Source organism: Cricetulus griseus (genome assembly GCF_003668045.3).
Source record: "Cricetulus griseus strain 17A/GY chromosome 1 unlocalized genomic scaffold, alternate assembly CriGri-PICRH-1.0 chr1_1, whole genome shotgun sequence".
NCBI lineage: Eukaryota > Metazoa > Chordata > Mammalia > Rodentia > Cricetidae > Cricetulus > Cricetulus griseus.
In genome coordinates, this window is record NW_023276807.1 from 38,074,815 (window position 1) to 38,095,204 (window position 20,390).

The 20,390-nt window shown below is 39.3% G+C and overlaps 1 protein-coding gene across 1 annotated transcript in view; it reads left to right on the forward strand.

The window, feature by feature from the left end:
- Tenm3 (teneurin transmembrane protein 3) overlaps positions 1-20,390 on the forward strand; it is a 590,659-nt gene that overhangs the window by 146,263 nt on the left and 424,006 nt on the right. Inside the window, exon 2 of the mRNA XM_027391059.2 lies at positions 8,954-9,262. Within this exon, the coding sequence (XP_027246860.1) occupies positions 9,031-9,262 (232 nt within the window). The 5' untranslated portion in view covers positions 8,954-9,030. The remainder of the gene's footprint in view (positions 1-8,953; positions 9,263-20,390) is intronic.

The window sequence follows — 20,390 nt, forward strand, 5'->3', positions numbered from 1 at the left end:
TTCATGCATTCATTTGTTCACTCATTGATTCCATTTGTTTATTTCAGAAAAGTCTGGTTTTAGCCCTTGGTCTCAATTAGATCTCCTCCTCCTCTAGTCTGTCTCTTGGTAACATAACTTTTTAAAGACTTCATATATTCCTGAACTGTTTTTATTTGTGTCATCCGTTCTTTGGCTTGCTTTGCCTGTATCAGAATGAAAGAGCAAACGTCCTGTATCTTGTGTCTCCATTCCCAGCGCTTCTTGCTGTTCCTTGCACATGATAGGCATTCTCTATATGTCTGATAAATACATAAAAAAATCGATGATCAGTGTGCCCTGTATCCATCTGGGTCAGATGAAGATCCACTGCTATGTCTTCTAAATTGCTCCAGTCCATTGCTCCGCATAGGCTAGCTTTGCTTTTTCAACTGACTAGACCCTGCCTAGTGAATGTTGTGATGAGATCACTTACATCAGATGTAGTTGTTGATATCTTTGGGTGAGGCTTTTTCCTTTTGCATCCAGTTATTTTTAACATTTTCATTTGCTTTTAACAATGCTGGGTATCCAACCCACTTGCCTCATTTGCTATTAGCCTCTCAGGATCTTAGAATGTGTTAACTGGGGACAGACCTTTGCATTTTTGGGGATGTATAGATCATTTCTGTTTAATACAGTTATTGACTTAGCTATGTTTATCTGTCATATTGACTCCTGTTGTTTGAAAGTCCTACCATTTCTTTGCTCCTGGCTTCTGATTCTTCTGTATTCTTTACTACTTAATTTTTATTTCTTTTATCAGTTAACAATCTTTTCCTGGCTTATGAGTTGTAACTTCTTGCCTAGTTATTTTAGAGATTTAGGATGTACAGTATCTGGCTTTAACAGTTTACCGTTATTGTTCCATTTTGTGTGCAGTATAAAAAGCTTACAACACTGCTTCTTACTCCCTTCCTTTATGCTATTGTTGCAGTGTGTCTCCATCACACACACTACGAACCCTGAAATACATTGCCATCGTTTTCATTTAAGCAGTCGTTGCACTGCCAAAGATTTAAACATTATCTTACATATTTCACTGCACACTCAACGTTGCCAAGTGCGGTTCTTTGCTTAGCACATCCAGGTTGCTATGCCTCCTTTTCACTGGGTGGCTTCCTTTACATTTTTATGTCATAGAGTCTGCTGATGATCAGCTTTGGTGTATATGAAAATGCATTTATTTGAGCTTAATTTCTGAAATGCTTTCTTTGGGCATAGAACTTCAGATGACTTTTTTTTCCTTCCCGTGCTTTAAAATATATTGCCCTCCTGTCTGTGTGCTTACATTATTTCCATTTGGATGCTCTCAATATACCACACTATTTTCTTTTCTCTGTCCTTGAAAGCATTTCTTTACTACTGGGTTGGACAATTTTCATCATAATTAAATGTGTTGGTGTAGTTTTCTTCACATTTCTTCTGCTTGGTTCTTGAGTTTCTGGGATCTATACATTTTCAGTGTTCATCAGATTTGAAATATTTACACTTACTTTTTTCTTCAAATATTTTCTGTCCTCTCAGTTATCTTATCCCTCAGGGTTCTGTTATCACACTGACTTATTAAAGTAGGTCTGTATCTCAGCAATGACTAGTTCATTGATAGACTTATTAATCCATTAATTTTATTGTATATTGTTTCCAGTTGTCTTCCTGGGTCTGCTACCTCTTTCTTCTTCTGTTTTTATCTAATTTACCATTCTTCATCTTAGACATTGTAGAGTCGCCCTATATTTGACTCTAAGTTTCTTTTTTTTTTCCTATCCTCTATTTAAACTTCAAGTATATGGATACAGTTATACTACTTAGTTACTTTTCTACTACTGTGATGAACACCTCGAGCTAGGTAATTTACAGAAGGAAAGGTTTATTTGGTCATACAGTTCCAGAGGGGTAAGAGTCCATCACCATCGTGACAGGGAAGTGTGATAGCCGGCAGGCATGGTGACTGGAGTTGGTAGCTGAGAGCTGAGGTCTCACATCTCCAGCCACAAACAAGAAACAAAGAAGGATCCCTGGAAACTGGACTTTTGAAAGCTCAAAGCCCTGCCCCAGAGACATACTTCCTCCCAAAAGGCCTCACTTTCTAAACCTACTCAAACAGTGCCACTAACTGGGGACCAAGTAATGCAATGCCCAGTAATATAGGGCCATCTCATTCAAACTACCCTACCACACCTGCCTTCATTTCCATGTCTAATAGCCAGTCTCAATTAGTTGTCTTTCTCTTCAATACTTTCTTGCTCTTTTTACACACCTGGATAAGAAGCACTGTGGATTTAATCTTGTTCAATAATGAATACTTTTATTTATTTTTCTACAATATTCTTTAGCTTTAAGGAAGCACAATTAAGCTATTTGGAAACAGCTGTCCATGTGTGGTCCTGTTTTAAGATTTATGAAGTAGGACCAGAATTGTCTTTGTTTCAGGCCTGCATTCCACACAAAACTGAAGCATTATTTCCCAGTGCAGTCTAGGACTCTTGCAGAGTAGCTGGTGTAAGAGATGGCATATATAGATGAGCCCTGGATACGTTCTCCCAATGTAGGGCCCACAAGTTTTACCCTTGGCAACATATGTCATTGTCTGGAAACATGTTGGTCATGAACTGCTACTGTAGGCACTTAGAAGGTAGAGGTTAGGAATATCCCAATAAACATCACACTACAGTGTAGCACCTCTAAAAAGGAATTTTTTTTCCTTCTAAGAAGTCAGTGGTACTGAGGATGGGAACCCTGCCATAAGCAGCAGCTAGAAAACTGAACCCGGGTCCCCTGCATCAACAGCAAGTGCTCCTAACTACTGAACTAATCTCCAGCTCTCACCTTTGCTCTTTTAGACAGGAAAATAAATTTAGTCCCCCTGACGGGTCTTGCAAGTAAGAAAAAGTGGACTTTATATTTATAGCTGTTTTCTAATATTATCCTTAATAACTGTCCTGTTAAAGAAAACACCTTTGGAGTGTTGTCCTTCTTCTCAAACATCACTTCTGTGACTTACAGTGACACCCTCTGCTTGGATTGTCTTTCATATTTACTTGTGTTTTCAATGAACCATTCTCTCTCTCTCGTGAGAAACTGGAAATCCAAATTATTGGTACCCCATAAACTTAACATTACCAAGGAAGTTACCATAATTTGATTTTATTTTTATACTTAATTATTTCAATTCTTTGGTTTACAAGTTTGCCTCAGAAAATATAATTTTCACTAAAAGGAACAATAACAATTGATTTACTCTTGTGTTCAATTGCTGTTCATCTATTCAATAAAAGAAATACTTCGAAATGTGCACAATACAGGAAGTTATGTTTACTGTTTGATTAACATAACTGGTAATAATTCATAAATAGTAACTTACTAAGGAAATGTGACTGGTAAGAAAAAGGTGAAAATTTCTTGCTATTGTGTATGAATGACTTAATTTAAGTCTTTAATCTAAAATGTTAGGGTGATAAATCAGTGTTTCTCCAAAAATCTACTTATCCTTGGGGGTAAGTTTTTCAGCTCTGAAGTGAGTGGGAGGGTGTTCTGTGCTCAAAGGTCTTCAAGGTAACACTTAAGGATTTGTAGCTCTTAAAGAAAGTAGACCCCAGTGGAAACATGAGTGACTAACTAACGGGTTCTTTCTCTTTGGGGCTTACATGTTCATTTTTTATCTCAGCTCTTGGAATTTTAGAAGTACATTTGACTTTAGAATGTCGATGATAGATCAAAAATTAGAATCCTTGGTATCAAGAAGAGTTTTAAAAATACACAAACTCCAATTAAAAACCAGGTTAGTTTCTAACTGTAGAATTTTTTGAAAGTTGGTATTTGGGGACTTATTATTACTATTGTTATGAAGAACATGTTTTTATTGAGTTCAGTTTGCTGTCAGGTTCAAAGTAGATTTAAATGCTGTATCTGTGGGCTGAAGAAAAGGGCGAGTGGTTAGGAGCATTTGCAGCTCTTGCAGAAGACTAGAGTTTGGTTCCCAACACCCACATGGGGCAGCTCACAACAGCCTGGAACTCCAGCTCTAGGAGATCTGATGTAATCTTCTGGTGTCTTTGGTCTCCTGCATGCATGTGCACATACATACATAGAGACACACACACACACACACACACACACACACACACACACACACACACACACACACACACACACACTCCATAAATAAATACGTGATAAAATAAATCTTTAAATACTGCAGCTACAGTTGAAGTTAGGGTGAACCTATATCAGTGTCCATAAAGGTGGAACTACCTGCCTATTCATCTATTCATTTGTTTACTCATATCTCTTGAGGTACAGATACTCATTCACTGCTCTTGCACTGTACCCCAAGAAACCAGTGTGACCCAGAAGTATCATACGCTGCAATACTCCAAGTACATTAAACCTACTGAGCCTCATAGCACAGTGCATAGGAGTATTGCTCCCTCACCTCTGTGACTGTAAGGAGCTGTGGCTCACCATCACAGCCCAGAATCACAAGGAACATGATTCCACACAAGTCACTAGCCCAACGAAAAGATCACAGTTCCAAGTATAGCATCTACTGAATGTATATCGCTTTCACATCATCATATATGTACGGTCAGAAAATCGAGTGTGTCTCGTTTGTCAGGACCTCTGTGTTGAGAAACAACAAATAACCTAGGTATACAGATGTTTTAAATCTGGCTATGACTTCCAAAGTACTATGAATTTTTTTTAATTGACCTGTTTTTTTCAAGGAGGCAATGGAAATTGTCTGTGTCTAGCAATATAATGTTGTTCTCCTGTCAATTCAATAAGTACAATTTTGGTTGACTTCCTTTGCAATAACTTCATTTTCCAAAGGCTGCACTTCCTGCCCCATTTATTAAGTTCTTTATGTGGAGCCTACGCAAAAATGACCTTCTCCTTTTCGAGAAACCGGAAGTCCCTATCAAAAGATGTCAACAGTTTAGCACTTCTCAAGCAGTTGCAGTTCTTAATCTTCTCATTCTCAGCTGTGAGTGGAGGAGATAACCCAGAAAGCTGCCTTTGAAATCATATTGAACTCATTGACTTCCATCAGAAATGCGTCAGTTGTTGCAAGTGTTACAGTGTAGATTAAATCCTCAAAGAGTTTGAACTATGTACAAAAGTGGAATGGTAGATACAGAGAACTTTTTGTTGTTTTGAGTGCCTAGGGTCAAATTGCCTCTGTCTTTGATATTATATTTGATTTATCTTGATTTATCGTGGCAACTTAGAATTGCTTTGCAAACAAAACTTTGCTTTCGGTGTTATGAATGACCTATAATGTTAAAGTACTGGTCTGACACTGGTGGTGTACTACTGTAGGGTCAGCATGCACAAAGCTGAGACACACAGGATCACAAGTTCAAGGTCAGCCTGGCCTGTATAACATAGCAGAAACCCTCCTCCCCAAAAAAGTAACTGGATAAAAAGTTTAAGACTAGTCTTCCCACTAAAGGAAAAGCAGACAACAAATAATAAGACATTAAAAAGTGAGGCTGATAAGCAGCTAGCTCAGTGGTATGGTACTTCCCTATCATACCCATGGCCCAAGGTTGGTTTCCAGCACCATAAACAAAACGAAAGTTACCTTTAATGCCAATATCTTAACATTTAATTAATGTTACAGTACTGAAATGTTCTCCATTTTCTGTGATAATACACTCGTGTTGCCATATCAGAGAGCCGAATGAGTACCTAGTTTATAAGATCATAAAATTGGATCATGAAAATTAGAAAGAGGGTTCTTTCTCAATTTAAAAGTGGATCTTGAAGCATGACAAAGCATTGTACTTTGGGGTATGGTTTTGCTGATCCTCTTCATCAGGAATGCTATTTTTTGAAATGGATACCAACTTAGGTTGCAACATAGAAGTTCTGCAATGCCTTGGAATTCCAAATGTCTATTGCTGAAAATGCTTGAACTATATTTTCTGGTCAATTAAAAGGCTTTTTGATGACCATTTAATGTCGAGAGTCTGTATAGCGTTTCCTCCAAAGAGCCAAACACTAGTTTAGAAAGGAAATTTGTGTTGAACTTAAGACAAATTTATTCCATGTGTCAAAGGATGAAATTATAACAATGTAATTTAAAGATCATTAAGGCCAATTAATGTCTTTTTCTTAAGATTCCAGATCACTCTGAAACATAGAGTCAGTATTTTAATGGTTTCAGCAGACAGTTTGTTTTTATAAACAGAAAAGGGCTGTTTAAAAAGTGGAAGCAAAGAATGACCAGTCATTTGGAAATTATGCTTCCTGTAAGGTGAGAACAGAAAGAGAAACGGGCTGGCTAGCAATTTCTTCCAGATTAGTTTTTTTAAGAAATAAAGCAATGAGACCATGGTTACCATATTGATTGACACTGGCTCCTTTAGTGAACTTGGATGGATCTCTTTCTCAGAAGGTTAAAAGATATCCCATGGTTTTTGCTCTGAACCCTAGAAGGGCCCATTTGGAGCCTAGTGTAGGAGCCTAGTCTACATTGACTTCCTATAATTTCTATTTAACCATCCCATTGGAAAGCATGTTACTATTTCACTATTTTTTATTCACTCCTGGGTCCTCAGCATCATGGAATGCATTCAGGAAATATTTACCTAAGATAGTTTATGTTTTGTTAGAATAATAAAACCCTCATTGTCTCTGTCCCATTATCTTAGGCTATTTTTCTTTTTCTTTTCTTTCTTTCTTTTTTTTTTCAATTTTTCTAGACAGGGTTTCTCTGTGTAGATTTGGAGCCTGACCTGGCACTCTCTCTGTAGACCAGGCTGGCCTCGAACTCACAGAGATCCGCCTGCCTCTGCCTCCGGAGTGCTGGGATTAAGGGTGTTGCATCACCACCACCCGGAGCTTAAGATATTTTTCATTGTAACTTAAAAGGAAAGCTACGATAAAAAACATTTCAAGTTTTATTAAGAACTGTTAGAAGAATTTGTAGGAGAATAATGTAGTAGTGAATCAGAAAGAGCCAGTAAAAAACACTACATTAAAAATACAGTCATGACAAATGAAAAAGTGATGGAGAAATGAAGATCCTTTTGCACAATATGAAATATTAATAGCTACTTTGAATGGCCTAGTGCAGCTCAAAAGTAGAGAAATGTGGAACACCATTTGAGGAAAGCCCTGATTGGTCATCCATGTAGTGAGGCATGCCATTTGGCTGAAGACGTGGCTTGGAGAGTATTCCAAATGTTTGTAAGCAAACACAGTTGATTATTCGATCATCCCAGTCCAGAGTTTTGTCCCCTCTTTGAGTATCTGGAAGGAAGGCTGAAGCTCAGAGTTAGAGGCCCAGTAGCTGTTGTAGGTAGGGTTTTTCTGTCCAGCCAGCCACTTCCAAATAACTACACTGAGGCTTATATTAGTTGTAAATGCTCAGCCAATAGCTTAGGCTTATTACTAAGTAGCTCTCATATTTTACGTTTACCATATTCCTCATTAATGTTCTGCAACCAGGCATGTTCGCTCATCTCTGTGTGTCTGGCTGGCGACTCTTCTGACTCTGCCCTTCCTCATCCCATCATTCTCAGTTTGGCTTTCCTGCCTAGCTGCATCCTGTTCAGCTATTGGCCCAGTCATAGCGATATATATTTACACGGTGTAAAGGAATATTCCACAGCAAGCTGCCATGTTAAGTGGAAACAATAAAGACTTGTTGACAAGATCAGTGTAAGCAGTGTCCACGTGGGTGAGTCAGAGGCTCCAAGACTCCACATCGGAAGCACATTAAAACGCAGTGAGATGCGTCAAATGATAGTAGACGGTGGAGAAGGGATAGGAGACTCTTTTGCATGGGGAATCTACATGCAAGAAAATGCCTAAATGGAAGTCACAGCCCTATGGATTCAGAAGCAAAGAGAGGACCTGGGGCTAGCCAGGAGTCTATTTCAAATTGATTATGGGATCACTGGGATAAAAAGTAGATTTAGGAAAGTGGGATTGGGGTGGGACAATACATGGAGTATTGAAGGCGGAGCACCTGGGAACCTTTAGGTTAAAATGAAGGACCAAATGGGAAACAATAAAGACAAAAGAGGATCACACAATGCGGATTATCCTTGGGCAGCGTTCCCTCTCCCAGATAGCAGTGGACCCTGAGCCCTCTCTCCTCTGTCAGTTCGGCAAATTCAGGATAAAGACAGTTGCTAAGCAGAGAAATACAATTTTCTCTGTTCCTTCTAATGGATTCTTGCTATTGGCAGTTACAATAAATAAATAAAAAAAGAAAGAAAGAAAGAAAAAGTGCCCCCATCAAATTAGCCACTTGAATTGCCTTAAATATCAGGGTAGGATTGATTGAGTTCACATGCTAGGGAAAAAATAAGTGCTTTTTAAGAAGAGGGGTTTGAGAGGGGGACCAGCTCTTTCCATAGTTCAAGACATTTACGTCCTTAACACATGAAAATTGCCCTCTGAAGCAAAAGTCTTTGTAAGAAAATGAATAAACTATTCAATGCACTTGATGAACTTCCAGTTATAAGAATCTCCAAATTTGCTCCTGTACTTTAAAGAGGTGAATAATAACAATAACATGCTTTTTTTGGTAAGGAAAAAAAGGAAATTTATTTGTATAAAAAGTAAATACTATGGGTGAAAATTTTTTTCCAGTATGGGATATTAAACAAACTACTGCAGCCAATTTTTTTAGCAGCTTCTATCGTGATATTCAACCCTGAGTTTAATTTATATTTTGTATTAATGTGGTGGTATATGTGTATGGGGGGATCATATAATGTGCTTTGTATGAATGTCCAAAGCAGAACCTATTGCCATTATAGACTGTGTTATTAGACTTCCACAGATGCCAATTTGGTATTGAAAATGGGATTCTGCCTAGCAAAGCTGTTCAGCCCATCAGCTGAGAAGGCTAGCAAAGCGTCAGCCTTGAGATGACGATTACGCTGACAGTCATGCCCACCTTTTATCTTTGCAGAAGGGCCAGTGAGACTTGAACTCTGAGCGTGGAAGTTCTAGCAACCAGGACCGATGTGCCCAGAGAAGGAATGAAGTATGGATGTGAAAGAACGTAGGCCTTACTGCTCCTTGACCAAGAGCAGACGAGAAAAAGAACGTCGGTATACGAACTCGTCCGCGGACAATGAGGAGTGCAGGGTCCCCACACAGAAGTCTTACAGCTCCAGCGAAACCTTGAAAGCTTTTGATCATGATTCTTCACGGCTGCTTTATGGAAACAGAGTAAAGGATCTGGTCCACAGAGAAGCAGACGAGTACACTAGACAAGGTAGGTGCACAGTCCAGTAGAACACAAGGCATGCACTTGTGTTCCTAACTTAGAGGTGCCCCTGGGTTTCAAGCCCTAGAGGATAAAATGATTTGCTTTGTCCTGGTTGCTGGTTCTGTTTTTGAAATAGCCAATGGGTCACACAGTGTGCCTGATGAGAGATAGAAAGCCATCCATGACACATGGCCTCACAGACCTTCGTACTGACACAGGTGGAGACTGAATCCTCAGCCCAACATCTATGCATTTATGTGAGAGGTTGAGAATTTCCTACATGATCAAAGTACACGTACAGAAACCTGAAATTCAAGGTTTTCTGAGTTCAAAGAAGGCACTCACAAATACTGCTATTGGAGTTAGAGATGGCGAAGGAAAAGAGGTGTTGAGAGAGAAAAATCTCACAAGAACCCATAAGAATAGAGTTAGGGTTCTAGATCATCTCACGCTCTATCCAGCCCAGCCATCTACTAGTGTCTGTATTATACAAGAGTGAGCCACAATGCACCCTCACACCTTAACACAGCCAACATTTCCCCTATGACTTGCTCATTTGCATATATTCCCTGACCATTTTACACTCTTTTTTCTATCTTCCTGTCTTTCCCAATAATAGAGTGACTTCTGTAACTTTTGTTTGCCATCATAGAATGACTGGTTCTCATACTTTTAAATGAGTAGCTTGTTTTAAGTAAGGCACAGAGTTAACTTTGTCTTGGACAGTATTGAGATGTGGACAAGACTTACCCAGTGAGAATAAAATCCTCTTAGACGTGCATTTCAAATTCCATAGAGTGAATGCCCCTTGGCTAATGTCATCAGGAAACAGAAAAGTATACATGCATACGTTTCCAGCCACCTCACTGACAAAACATGACCAAGAACTTTATATTAGGCTTGAGCAAATCTAGGAAACTTTAAAAAGTGGTGACTCAGAATACCTGTCATTCAGGAGTCTAACACTTGCTCATGACTCCTTTCTCCTGTGTTACCAGAGAAGCCATCCTAAATAACGTGCAAGGGTATCCATTTGTCCAGATCAGTTTGTATTCTAAAATAAATTCATTGGATTTCTTGGAGAGAAATTCCCCCTCCAAAGCATGATGTACTAAATGCTGAAATTTCATGAAAAGGGGGCATGAGAGCTTCCAATTTTTAATTCAGTTCAAAAGAGATACAGAACCCTTTTGGCTGTGTACCCTTGGTTAGTCAGAGGAAACTCACGTGATCCTTATACCATATATTATAATGCCCGAACCCATTTTCCCCCTCTCATATTGTCTACACAGCTGAAAGGCATTATCAACATACATTTTTCTTCATTTTTTAAAAAGCAGGCAATGCATGCCATCTGAACCCTACATGAAGTCTTGCTTTTTTATAACAAAAATGACTGGTTGGTGCCATGTTGTGGGAAAAGTAGTAGAAAGGCCCTCCATTGTCAAGGAGAAAACTCAGTCACACATGTGGCAAAAAGCATCGGGGAGGCTCATCCCCACCCCAAGCAAGCATTTCATTTTGGCAGAGCAGAGGATGCTTAAACAGGTTAAAAATAGCTCACTTAGATTTTCACCTCCTAGGCAGTGCTAATCCAGCACAGACTGTTGTTAACGACATTGGCGACACCATCTGTGGAAACTGTGGAACCCGAGTTCTTAGGGGACCAAAGAGTACTATTACTCAGCTCCTTGCAAGTCAGGGACTAGTGAAGGAGAAAGTGAGCCAGGCTGGCAGATGGAGGCCTCTCATCTGGATCTTAGTGGAGGAGTTGCCGGGAGGGGGACACTTATGAGCAGAAAGGAAAGGAAAAGCCAAAGTGCAGTGTTTCCAGGTACTAGGACCCAGTCCTTAGCTCCCTGAATTAGAATTCATCAAAACCATCAATGCAATGTACTGCTAAGTCTTGCTAAGGTATACCTTGCAGATTGTGCCCTGATGCACTAAGTGGGCTGTGTGTGGTCACCTGATGGAGGCCCCACAGCAAACTCCCAGTAAGACTGGGAGATGTCATGGCTAGCTAGCTCTCCCAGAGTTGCAACTTGCATGTAGGACCATTGAACCTCCAGCCTCTAGTGCTAAAGCTCTGTGCAGGTGACAAAGGGGAAAATAAGTATTAAAATTTCCACTTGCTTTATTACAGTACATTTTCTTTGATTCCCCACTACCCTGTGACGGTTTGGCTAAGGAGAAGTGAGCACATCCAAGCCACCTACAGGATATAAAATTGGTCTGGATTTGTGATAGGAAGATGGGTATGAGCACTAGGAAAGCCTTGTGAATGCTCTCTCTCTCTCTCTCTCTCTCTCTCTCTCTCTCTCTCTCTCTCTCTCTCTCTCTCTCCCCCTCTCCTCTCCCTCCCCTCTCTCCCCTCTCTTCTCTCTCTCTCTCTCTCTCGTCCTCTTCTCTCTCTCTGTGTGTGTGTGTGTATGTGTGTGTGTGTGTGTGTGTGTGTGTGTGTGTGTGTGTGTGTGTGTGTGTGCTGTGTTCCTTTGACAGCCAGAGGTTGACATCCACCTGTGTGCTTTTTCCATGGGTGCTAGAATCTGAACTCACATGAGCCAAGTCCCCAGCCCAGACTTCTCCTCTGTCCTCCTTTTTGCAGCAGAATTGGTAGGTGTAGCATAGAAGTGAATACGCAAGCTTGCTATCAAATTATGTTTTTCTTGAGCAAGCATAATGGAAAATTCTCCCAGGCTTTCTTTTGCTTTGAACCTGACAAATGTCAGTTTTTCCTTACTGGCTATTATGCTGTGGGATTAATTATTTAATTGACAAAATGTGCTCCCTGCCACAGCTCCTGACATCATACACACAATAAAAATGAAAGATTAACAATATTAACGGTAGCCAGAGATCTTTGAAACAGTTCCAAAGAATCATGGTAATTTAGCTCATCTACAGAGTTTTGAAACAGGTTGTTCCCTGGATCCTGCATCCTGTCTGTTCCTTAAGTGACACAGGAAAATGCCATTTCACCTGCAGGAAGGAATAAATAGAGACCCTGTTGATACAATTACATGGGGACCTCAAATGGAGAAATACAAGGTTTTCATTTTTATCAACAGATTTTTCAGGCCTGTCATCACATTTGATTTTAATCAGATTTTTATGGCTTCACTGATTGGCAGGTGACTCCTGCTAATTACATGTTATATTTGAGTCCTGTTAAGCTGGGATGATTTCAGTCTCACAGTTATGGGCAAGTGGACTGGCTCCTATACAGATCTCTCTCTCTCTCTCTCTCTCTCTCTCTCTCTCTCTCTCTCTCTCTCTCTCTCTCTCCCTGGTTCTTGTTGGCAAATGGAAAGAACTGCTCTTTCTGCAGCCCTGCTGCTGTCTGTACATATGAGGGGTTTGGGGGTGCAATGACAAGTTCTGCATTCTTAGATACTATTTCCTTTCATTCCTCTTTGAAGAGAATTTATCTCATCAGGTCAGAGACACATTTCTTACAAAACAGCTGCCTACCATCAGTCCACAGTTTGGGAGAAGGGATAAAATAAAATATTTTTTTCCGTGTTAGAGCTCTCTGTGCTATGCATGTGTGCCTCTAATATTCATGACCAAACAAGAATAGATATCAACCCCAACATGGAATATTGCATCGAGGGTTGAAATTTGAAAGGCACTTTCTCTAATAACAAAACTTTAGTTCCTCTGAACCACAAGCCTACAAAAAATCTCCCCCAACCGCCCAAATAGTTCAAAAACCTAAGTGTTTAATATAGTCTTCTGGCTGGGTAGAGGTGGTGCATGCCTTTAAACCCATAACTCAGGAGGCAGAGGCAGGCGAGTCTCTGTGAGTTCAAGACCAGCCTGATCTACAGAGTGAATTCTAGGACAGGCTCCAAAACTACACAAGAAACCCTATCTCAAAAAATCTTAAATAAAATAATAATAATAATAATAATAATAATAATAATAATATAGTCTTCTGTGTGAGTGTTATGAACTTTAGAATTTTAAAACACACAAAAAATTACTGTGTGGCCACAGAGAGGAAGGTTATCACTGTCGGCATTGTATCTATGCTGAAGCATCACTGAAATCCAAATGGGAACTACATTTGTAAAGAAGGGGAAAGGCAGACTGAAGACAGGCTCTCCCTGTGGTTGCTAAGGATGACTCACCTCTGGTCTTCACTAGCTGTGTGGCCTCACCCTCAGAAATGCAGCCCTGTGGGACTTGCTATCTCTTTATTCCTATCATAATACAGTTCCCAGAACCTCTGATCCCACAAATGTGCTTCATTATCTCATTCCTGGTTAGTCCAGGTTCAGTTCATGTGTGGTTTGGGGAGTTCTGCTGGTAAGTGGTGAGAAAGAGGAGAGGGAAAGAAAAGAAAAAGGCTCCTTCTGAGGGCTACCTCTTCCCACACTGCTCCTGAACTAAGTCTCCCCAACTGCAGAGCTGGGGCCAATTTGCATGGTTAGACAAGCACTGTGTCACCTGGCTACATCCCCCACCCTACTCTGTCATCTTTTATGTATAATTCTGCCCCCTCGTTAAAGAAGAAACAAAAGAACGCTAGAAGAGTGGCCCAGGCTCTCTGTAAATGTATGCCGAGGATTCTGCCATAACAATGGCTTGAATGATTCCTCTCCCACCCTCCTAGCCCAGGAAACTGAGTGATGACCACTGGTCAGCATGAAAATGAGATGAGGAACTATTAGGGTTCTGAGGGACTGAGTGAAGGCAGGTGCTCTTTCATTTGTGCCGCATGAGAGTTCAGAATGGGAAAAAAAAAATGCTGCTGAAGTTTCAAGGTTGTTCTGGACAGAGCCTGGGCTGTCTCTGAAATGAAACCTGTACATGAATGTCCTCTTACAGGGACACCTGCTGCCTTGTCCCCTCAGGCTGGAGGGAAGCCTAAGCACATGCCTGCCCTTTTCCACTCTTGGTATTATGTGAATGCCAATTGGGAGATCTGCTTCAGGCACTAGAAAGTTCTGTTCTTTGAGTGTAGTGAGGACTTGCTGGGGTTTCTCACAGAACCCCCCAAAACCAGCATGCTTAATTGTACCCAACAAGCAGTGAGCAGGATAGGAGGCAAAGAAACAGAACAGAAGGCTTCCAAGGAAAAGGGATAGCAATGAGAAGAGAAGATGATCTGAAGTAAAGTAGAAAAATTTGGGGAACAAACAGGCATGTACTGCACTTTCAGTGGAGTTCCATCCCCAGCACCCACATTGCCTGGCTTACAACCACCTGTAACTCCACTCCAGGTTGAGAGGTTGATCCCACAACTCTGGCCTCCTTGGGCATCTGAAGTCACATGGACATACCCCCGATGCACACATAATAAAATCACCTATAGAAACCTGTAACAACAAAATTTACAACCAATAAAAACAATGATAATCAGTTACTAGAAGGAAAAAAACCTGTAATTTATAAACCAAAAATTAAAAGAGGCTTGGGATATGGCTCTATAGTAGAACACCTGCTTTGGCTCTGAATTTAATTCTCAACACCAAAATTAAAGTAAAAGCAGATAGGATAAAACAAATAGTTTGTTGAAGAAAGGAGTGTAGTCTAAGTTGAAATCCAAATTAATGATTTTTAAGTGACAAATAAAATAAATACCCAAAACAGAAAACAAAACTCAGATACACACACACACACACACACACAAACACACATATCCATGATACATAAGATATACATGTGGCCCACCCACATGATATACATACAGAGTATACACACAAGCACAGCCAAAAAAATGCTTTAGCTTTAAGAATAAAGATACCTTATACTTTTTTTAGAAAGACAAAACAAGTGGATTTTCATTCTCATTTACAAAAATAGAATTATATGAATTTCTAATGTACAAAGTAGAAATTTACAAAGGAGTGAAATGATGTTCACTGGGATAGTAAATGTCAACCCTAGGATCCTGTGCAACTAGAATATAATGAAAAAAAGGAAGGATGTTTTCTCCCATCCATCACTAAGGTTGTAGCCAAGGCCATTTTAACAAGACTGGTCAAGCAAAGCAGAGAATAAACATGTATTATGTATGTGTAATGGAAGCTCATATAAAGAAATGAGGATCCAGGACACAGATAAATGTGTATGGTTATGTTTCACTTTGATGAGAGGTAGAGAATATTGGGGAAGTATGGGCAGATGAAATATTATCTGATACTGATATGGAAAGAATCCTCTACCATGACATATCCCAAAGGATATGATAGACTCTGATGACACCCTATGGAAGACCTCACCATCCAGGGGAAGCAGAAAGGATATGTGATAGGTAGGGTTTTAGTTGGGGGTGGGGGTGGTAGGGGAGGATGGGAGGGACAAGGGAACTGGGATTGACATGTAAAACAATCTTGTTTGTAATTCAAATAAAAAAATCCTCTATTTCAATTTTTGAAATTTTGATACTTTGAAGCCATAAAATCACCAGACAACAGACAGACCACCAATAGAAAGGGCACATAGTGTGCATTGATATGACAGCATGGGAGTCACAGAGAGGATGAACCCTGGAGTAGAGCCAGGTAGACAGTCTGCATTCATCCTAAGCTTCAGAATGGAACGCAATGCCGCCTTGGGTCTTCTGGGGAAAGGTTGTGACATGGTGACCTGCTTCACAGAAAGGAGAGCTAAGGAAAGAATGACCTTTGTACCAGATATTACGAGGCAACAGATGCTCTCTGGGGTCCCAAAGGTTTAGGCTTGATCATTCTTTTCAGTATAACAGACAAAGAAATAATAAATGATGAAAACCAGGAAAAAAAGATATTTAATCCACCCACACATGAGGAAGAAGAAGAAGAAGAGGAAAGGGTGAATCCCAAAGTCTGTCTTTGGAGAACTGATATGACAGGGAATCAAGAGGGATGCATCAGTAGTGCTGCCGGTCTAACTGTGGTCTGGTTGATCACTGTCCTGGTACTAGTTCAGCCAGGTGTCCTTTGCTGGAGTGGGCATCCTATCTCTCAGATTTCCTCTGCTCCATGGTAGAGCCTTGCCATCATGAATGGTCACCCTTATCTTATGAGGGGTTTCTCTTGTGAGACTTAGCTGTTCCTGGATGCCAGGGTAACTGCTGATCTAGGGCTGTGATTGCTACTGGAATATCCCCCCACCCTCTCAGCCTTTCCCTTACCTGGTCCTTGTGTTGCCCACCAAAAGAATTCAGACGAGACAGAGTGTAGCATAGAAGAGTTTGCTATAGAAAAATACAGGACACTCTTGAAGGTCAGAGTGGCCAGTAGCAGAGGAGATCATTGAGAAGGAAGTATTCTCATGGGGTGAGCATGGCCAACCACCCCCTGAAAAAGCAAACAACAAAAACAAAAGACTGCTCTCATGGGGTGAGAGTGACAACACCCAAGGGGACCACTTGGCTGACTTACATTTTTAGTCAGTCTTTATGCTGTTTCTTAACATTTCTTAAACAGACAACTTTCTTGGAAGGTATTTTCCTGTCCAGGTGAGTAAAGGTTCATTTGGATTAAGTCTTAAGGGAGGGCAATAGTATATATTTGTTCTTTGTCAGAGAGTCTTGCTAGATAGTAATCTTCTATTCTTCAACACAGTTCAGACAGTCCCATCTCAACCCAGGGGCATAGATACAATTCAGGCCTCATTCTTTTGTTCAGTAGTCAAAAATCCTTCAGTTTTAGTTCCTGGTTTTACAAGGAACTATGGGTTTTAATGAAAGAGCCCATCCTCAATGGCTCTTCAAGGCCACTAATATCTGACTAGTTTAGGGGTTCAGAACTAGACTTAACGCATTGTGTGAAGATGGCATTATGAGTCCTGGGGATATTCTTTCTTATCTTTGTACCATTAGCAGTGAAGGAATGAGCTAGTCTAGGGGTTGCTACCTCCTAGGGAGACAATCCCTGAGTGATTAACATAACTGCATGCGGAGATAAGCCATGGTCCAAAGTAAAGGATACACATACAAAATGAAGAAGAGATGCCCAGCCTTCAACGTGCTGAGTTACCTTCTTGACCCAAGTAAATAAATGCTTTCTTGAAAACTTTTTTGCTTCCATCATTTTCTCAAATGCCAACCAGTCATATCCAAGCTAGCCCATCCTGAGACCCATCATTCTTGTTAGCCAGATGGGGAAGGTCATGCCCGTAATCCCAGCACTTGGGAGGCTGAAGCAAGAGGAACACTCTGCTTTTAAAGCTGAGCTGAGCTGCATGTCATTTGCCTGTCAGCAAAAATGATACACATTTAGTAAAAATACAGAGACCGTATCCATCCACACTGTGCGACATAGCATTAAAGCAGAGGCAGCGACTTAGCAAAGTCACAGTGCCATAAGGGGGCACATAGTTCTGGCAGAGCAATAGGCAATGTAGAAGAATCACCAAGATGGACAGAGTCACAGGAAGATGAGGCTGGGACTAAAAGTGTTCATGGATCTCTGCGAACTCCAGTGGTTGTGGGAAAGTGATGCTGAAAGTCAATGAGTTCCTTAAAATCACGTCTCATCTGAAGGGAAGGAGGGGAACCCTTAAGAAATAGAGCTTTCTCGGAGCGAAATAATTGCTATCTTGCATTCATGTAATAATGAAAAACATGTATTTGAATATGAATGTCAGGAAAGGAAGGTGATCATTAGGGGAATGGAAAAGCACAATAGACCTACCTAATTAGCAGGGGGAAAGGGGAATGAATAGCAATCTGGCCAAATTAGCAAAAACAGCTCCCAGGAAAAGGAGGAAACAAGGAAAATCATGAATAATCATAAAGCAAGATGGAAGGAATCACATCTATAACGTGCATTGTATGAAATATAAATGTTCAGAACTTTGACATAAGCTATTCACGTGGTTCATAAAAGTTATTGGTATTCATAAGGAACATGCTTAAAATGCCTTCTGAAAAGGTTGAAAATAAAGAGACATCAGGTAAATGCATGCAGTAAACAAAATAAGGGTGGCTTTATTAATATCTATAAAGATAGAAGTTATTATTAAAAATTTTAATAGGAATGGGTGTAGCTCTGAGATAGAGTACTTATGTATGGCCTATGCAAAGCCCAGAGTTTCAAACCCAACCATGCCACAAAGGCTGATTCTTCAACTACATCCATTAAAAGGTGTACTAGTTAACGTTTATAAAGCAAAACGTATTAGGAAAAAAGGAAACCTTGTTAAAACACACTTATAATATGTTATTTTAAATTGCCCTCTTCAGGATCAGCCAGATCTAAAAGAAAAAAATAAGAAAGCACGCTGATAAGCACGGTGGGGTATATGGATAACCCTTGAATTCAGGAAGCTCACCCAGGCAGATCATAAGTTTGAGGCCAGTCTGGCCTATGAAGTGCACAGCGACACCCTCTCTCTAACTACAATATGTACATGTACAGAAATTATAATGTTAAATAGAAATGATTCAGTTACAATATTATGTAATGATTTCAGAAACCAATTAGGTATATGATCTCACAAATAAAACAAAATATTCATGAGATTTTACAATCAAAATATGATCACAAAATATAGTAAAGTTAAAAATAAGTGACAAAAAGATAAAATGATTTTTCTCCCCATGGATTGTTATGTATATTGATTGTGAGAAGAAACAATACAAAATGAAAGTAAAATTTTATTTCTATATTTATAGAAGATGTTAAAAGCCATAATAATAAGAAAATATATTGACAATGAATATATTTGAAAAATAAGAACCAACAATGACAGATTTACCACACATCTTAAGAAATAAGTAAATAGCAGAAAATACACCAAAGGAAATAAAAGTTAGGTGGCCAATATAAAACTATAATTAAAAACAAATGAAAACATTAATTTTTTCAAAAAGTTTAAGGCTAGGCATAATTGCTACAGCGCTACAGCTCTTATCCTATTAGAGACTGACACTGGAAGATCACATGTTTAAGACCTTATCTCTCAATTTAAAGGGAAGAAAGGGAGAAGGCTAGGGGCATAGCTGCATAGTAGAGAACTTGCCTAGAGTGTATGATGCTCTGGATTCAGACTCTGGAGGTACAAAAAAAAAAAAAATTAAATAAAGACTCCTAAATACTAAGGTCCATGTTAAGACCTCAGAACAGAAATAAGGAAAGATGATGGGGGGATTGTATCAACTAAATGGGACTAAGATAGGTATGTGAGAAGCCCAGAAGACTTGTTCCTTCTCAGCAATGATAATTAATCTAGAATATTTCAGAACATGAAGAAAGGCTTGTCGGAAAAAAATTAGCCTTGAGTGCCTTATATTTAATGTTTAAAAGCTGTCTGGCCCAGTCCTCCTCAAGTGAGGCAGGTAAGAGCTGTGTAGACTATGTTGTTTCTCAGTACTGTGTAAAATTTTAAATCACTTTCTTCATGTCAGGGCCCACCAATATATAAAGAAAAGAGTCTGGTAAATCAATTATTAACCAAGTGTTTGTTAATCTTACAGACAATGGAAGGTTTTTTTGGTGTTAGAAAATCTGTTAACATAATAAGGTTAATAAATCAAAATAGTAAAACATGATCTTATCAGTAGATGATGGAAAAGTTTTAGGTAAAATTTAGGAAACATTCTTTTTAAAACATACTAAATAAAAATAAGAAAGAACCCATGAAATACATATGCATAAATACATCATATTTAAGATATATATATAAATATGTCATGTTTAAGATGATCTTTGAAACATCTAAACACTATAAATTGTAAGATACTAGGGTCTTCCATTTAAAATCAGTAGCATATAAGTGATTTACCTAATCTCTCAATTACTAATCAAAATTACTTTGATATTTTGATATCTGCAATAAGAGAAGAAAAATGGTGGATACATATTTTGGAAAAAGTTAAATCAGCAATTTTTCAATATGTGATTATATGCACACAAAACCATGTGTTGTAGAGTATAAAGATAGAATCTGAAGTGCATTTTGGTATGTAAATTAATGCAAGATTAACATATAGACAATGTAAGTACTATAATATATGAGTTAAAATATAGATTTGAGATCCTGATAACATATGTTTGAATCCCAGCCTGGCCATTCATTAGCTGTGTGGCAGTTTTAGCTTAGCCAGAGAGAGTTTGCTTGGAATATACTAAATTTTTTCTGTGCTTTAGTTTTCTTTCTTTGTGTTTTGTTTGTTGTATCTTTGTTTCAAGTTTTATTT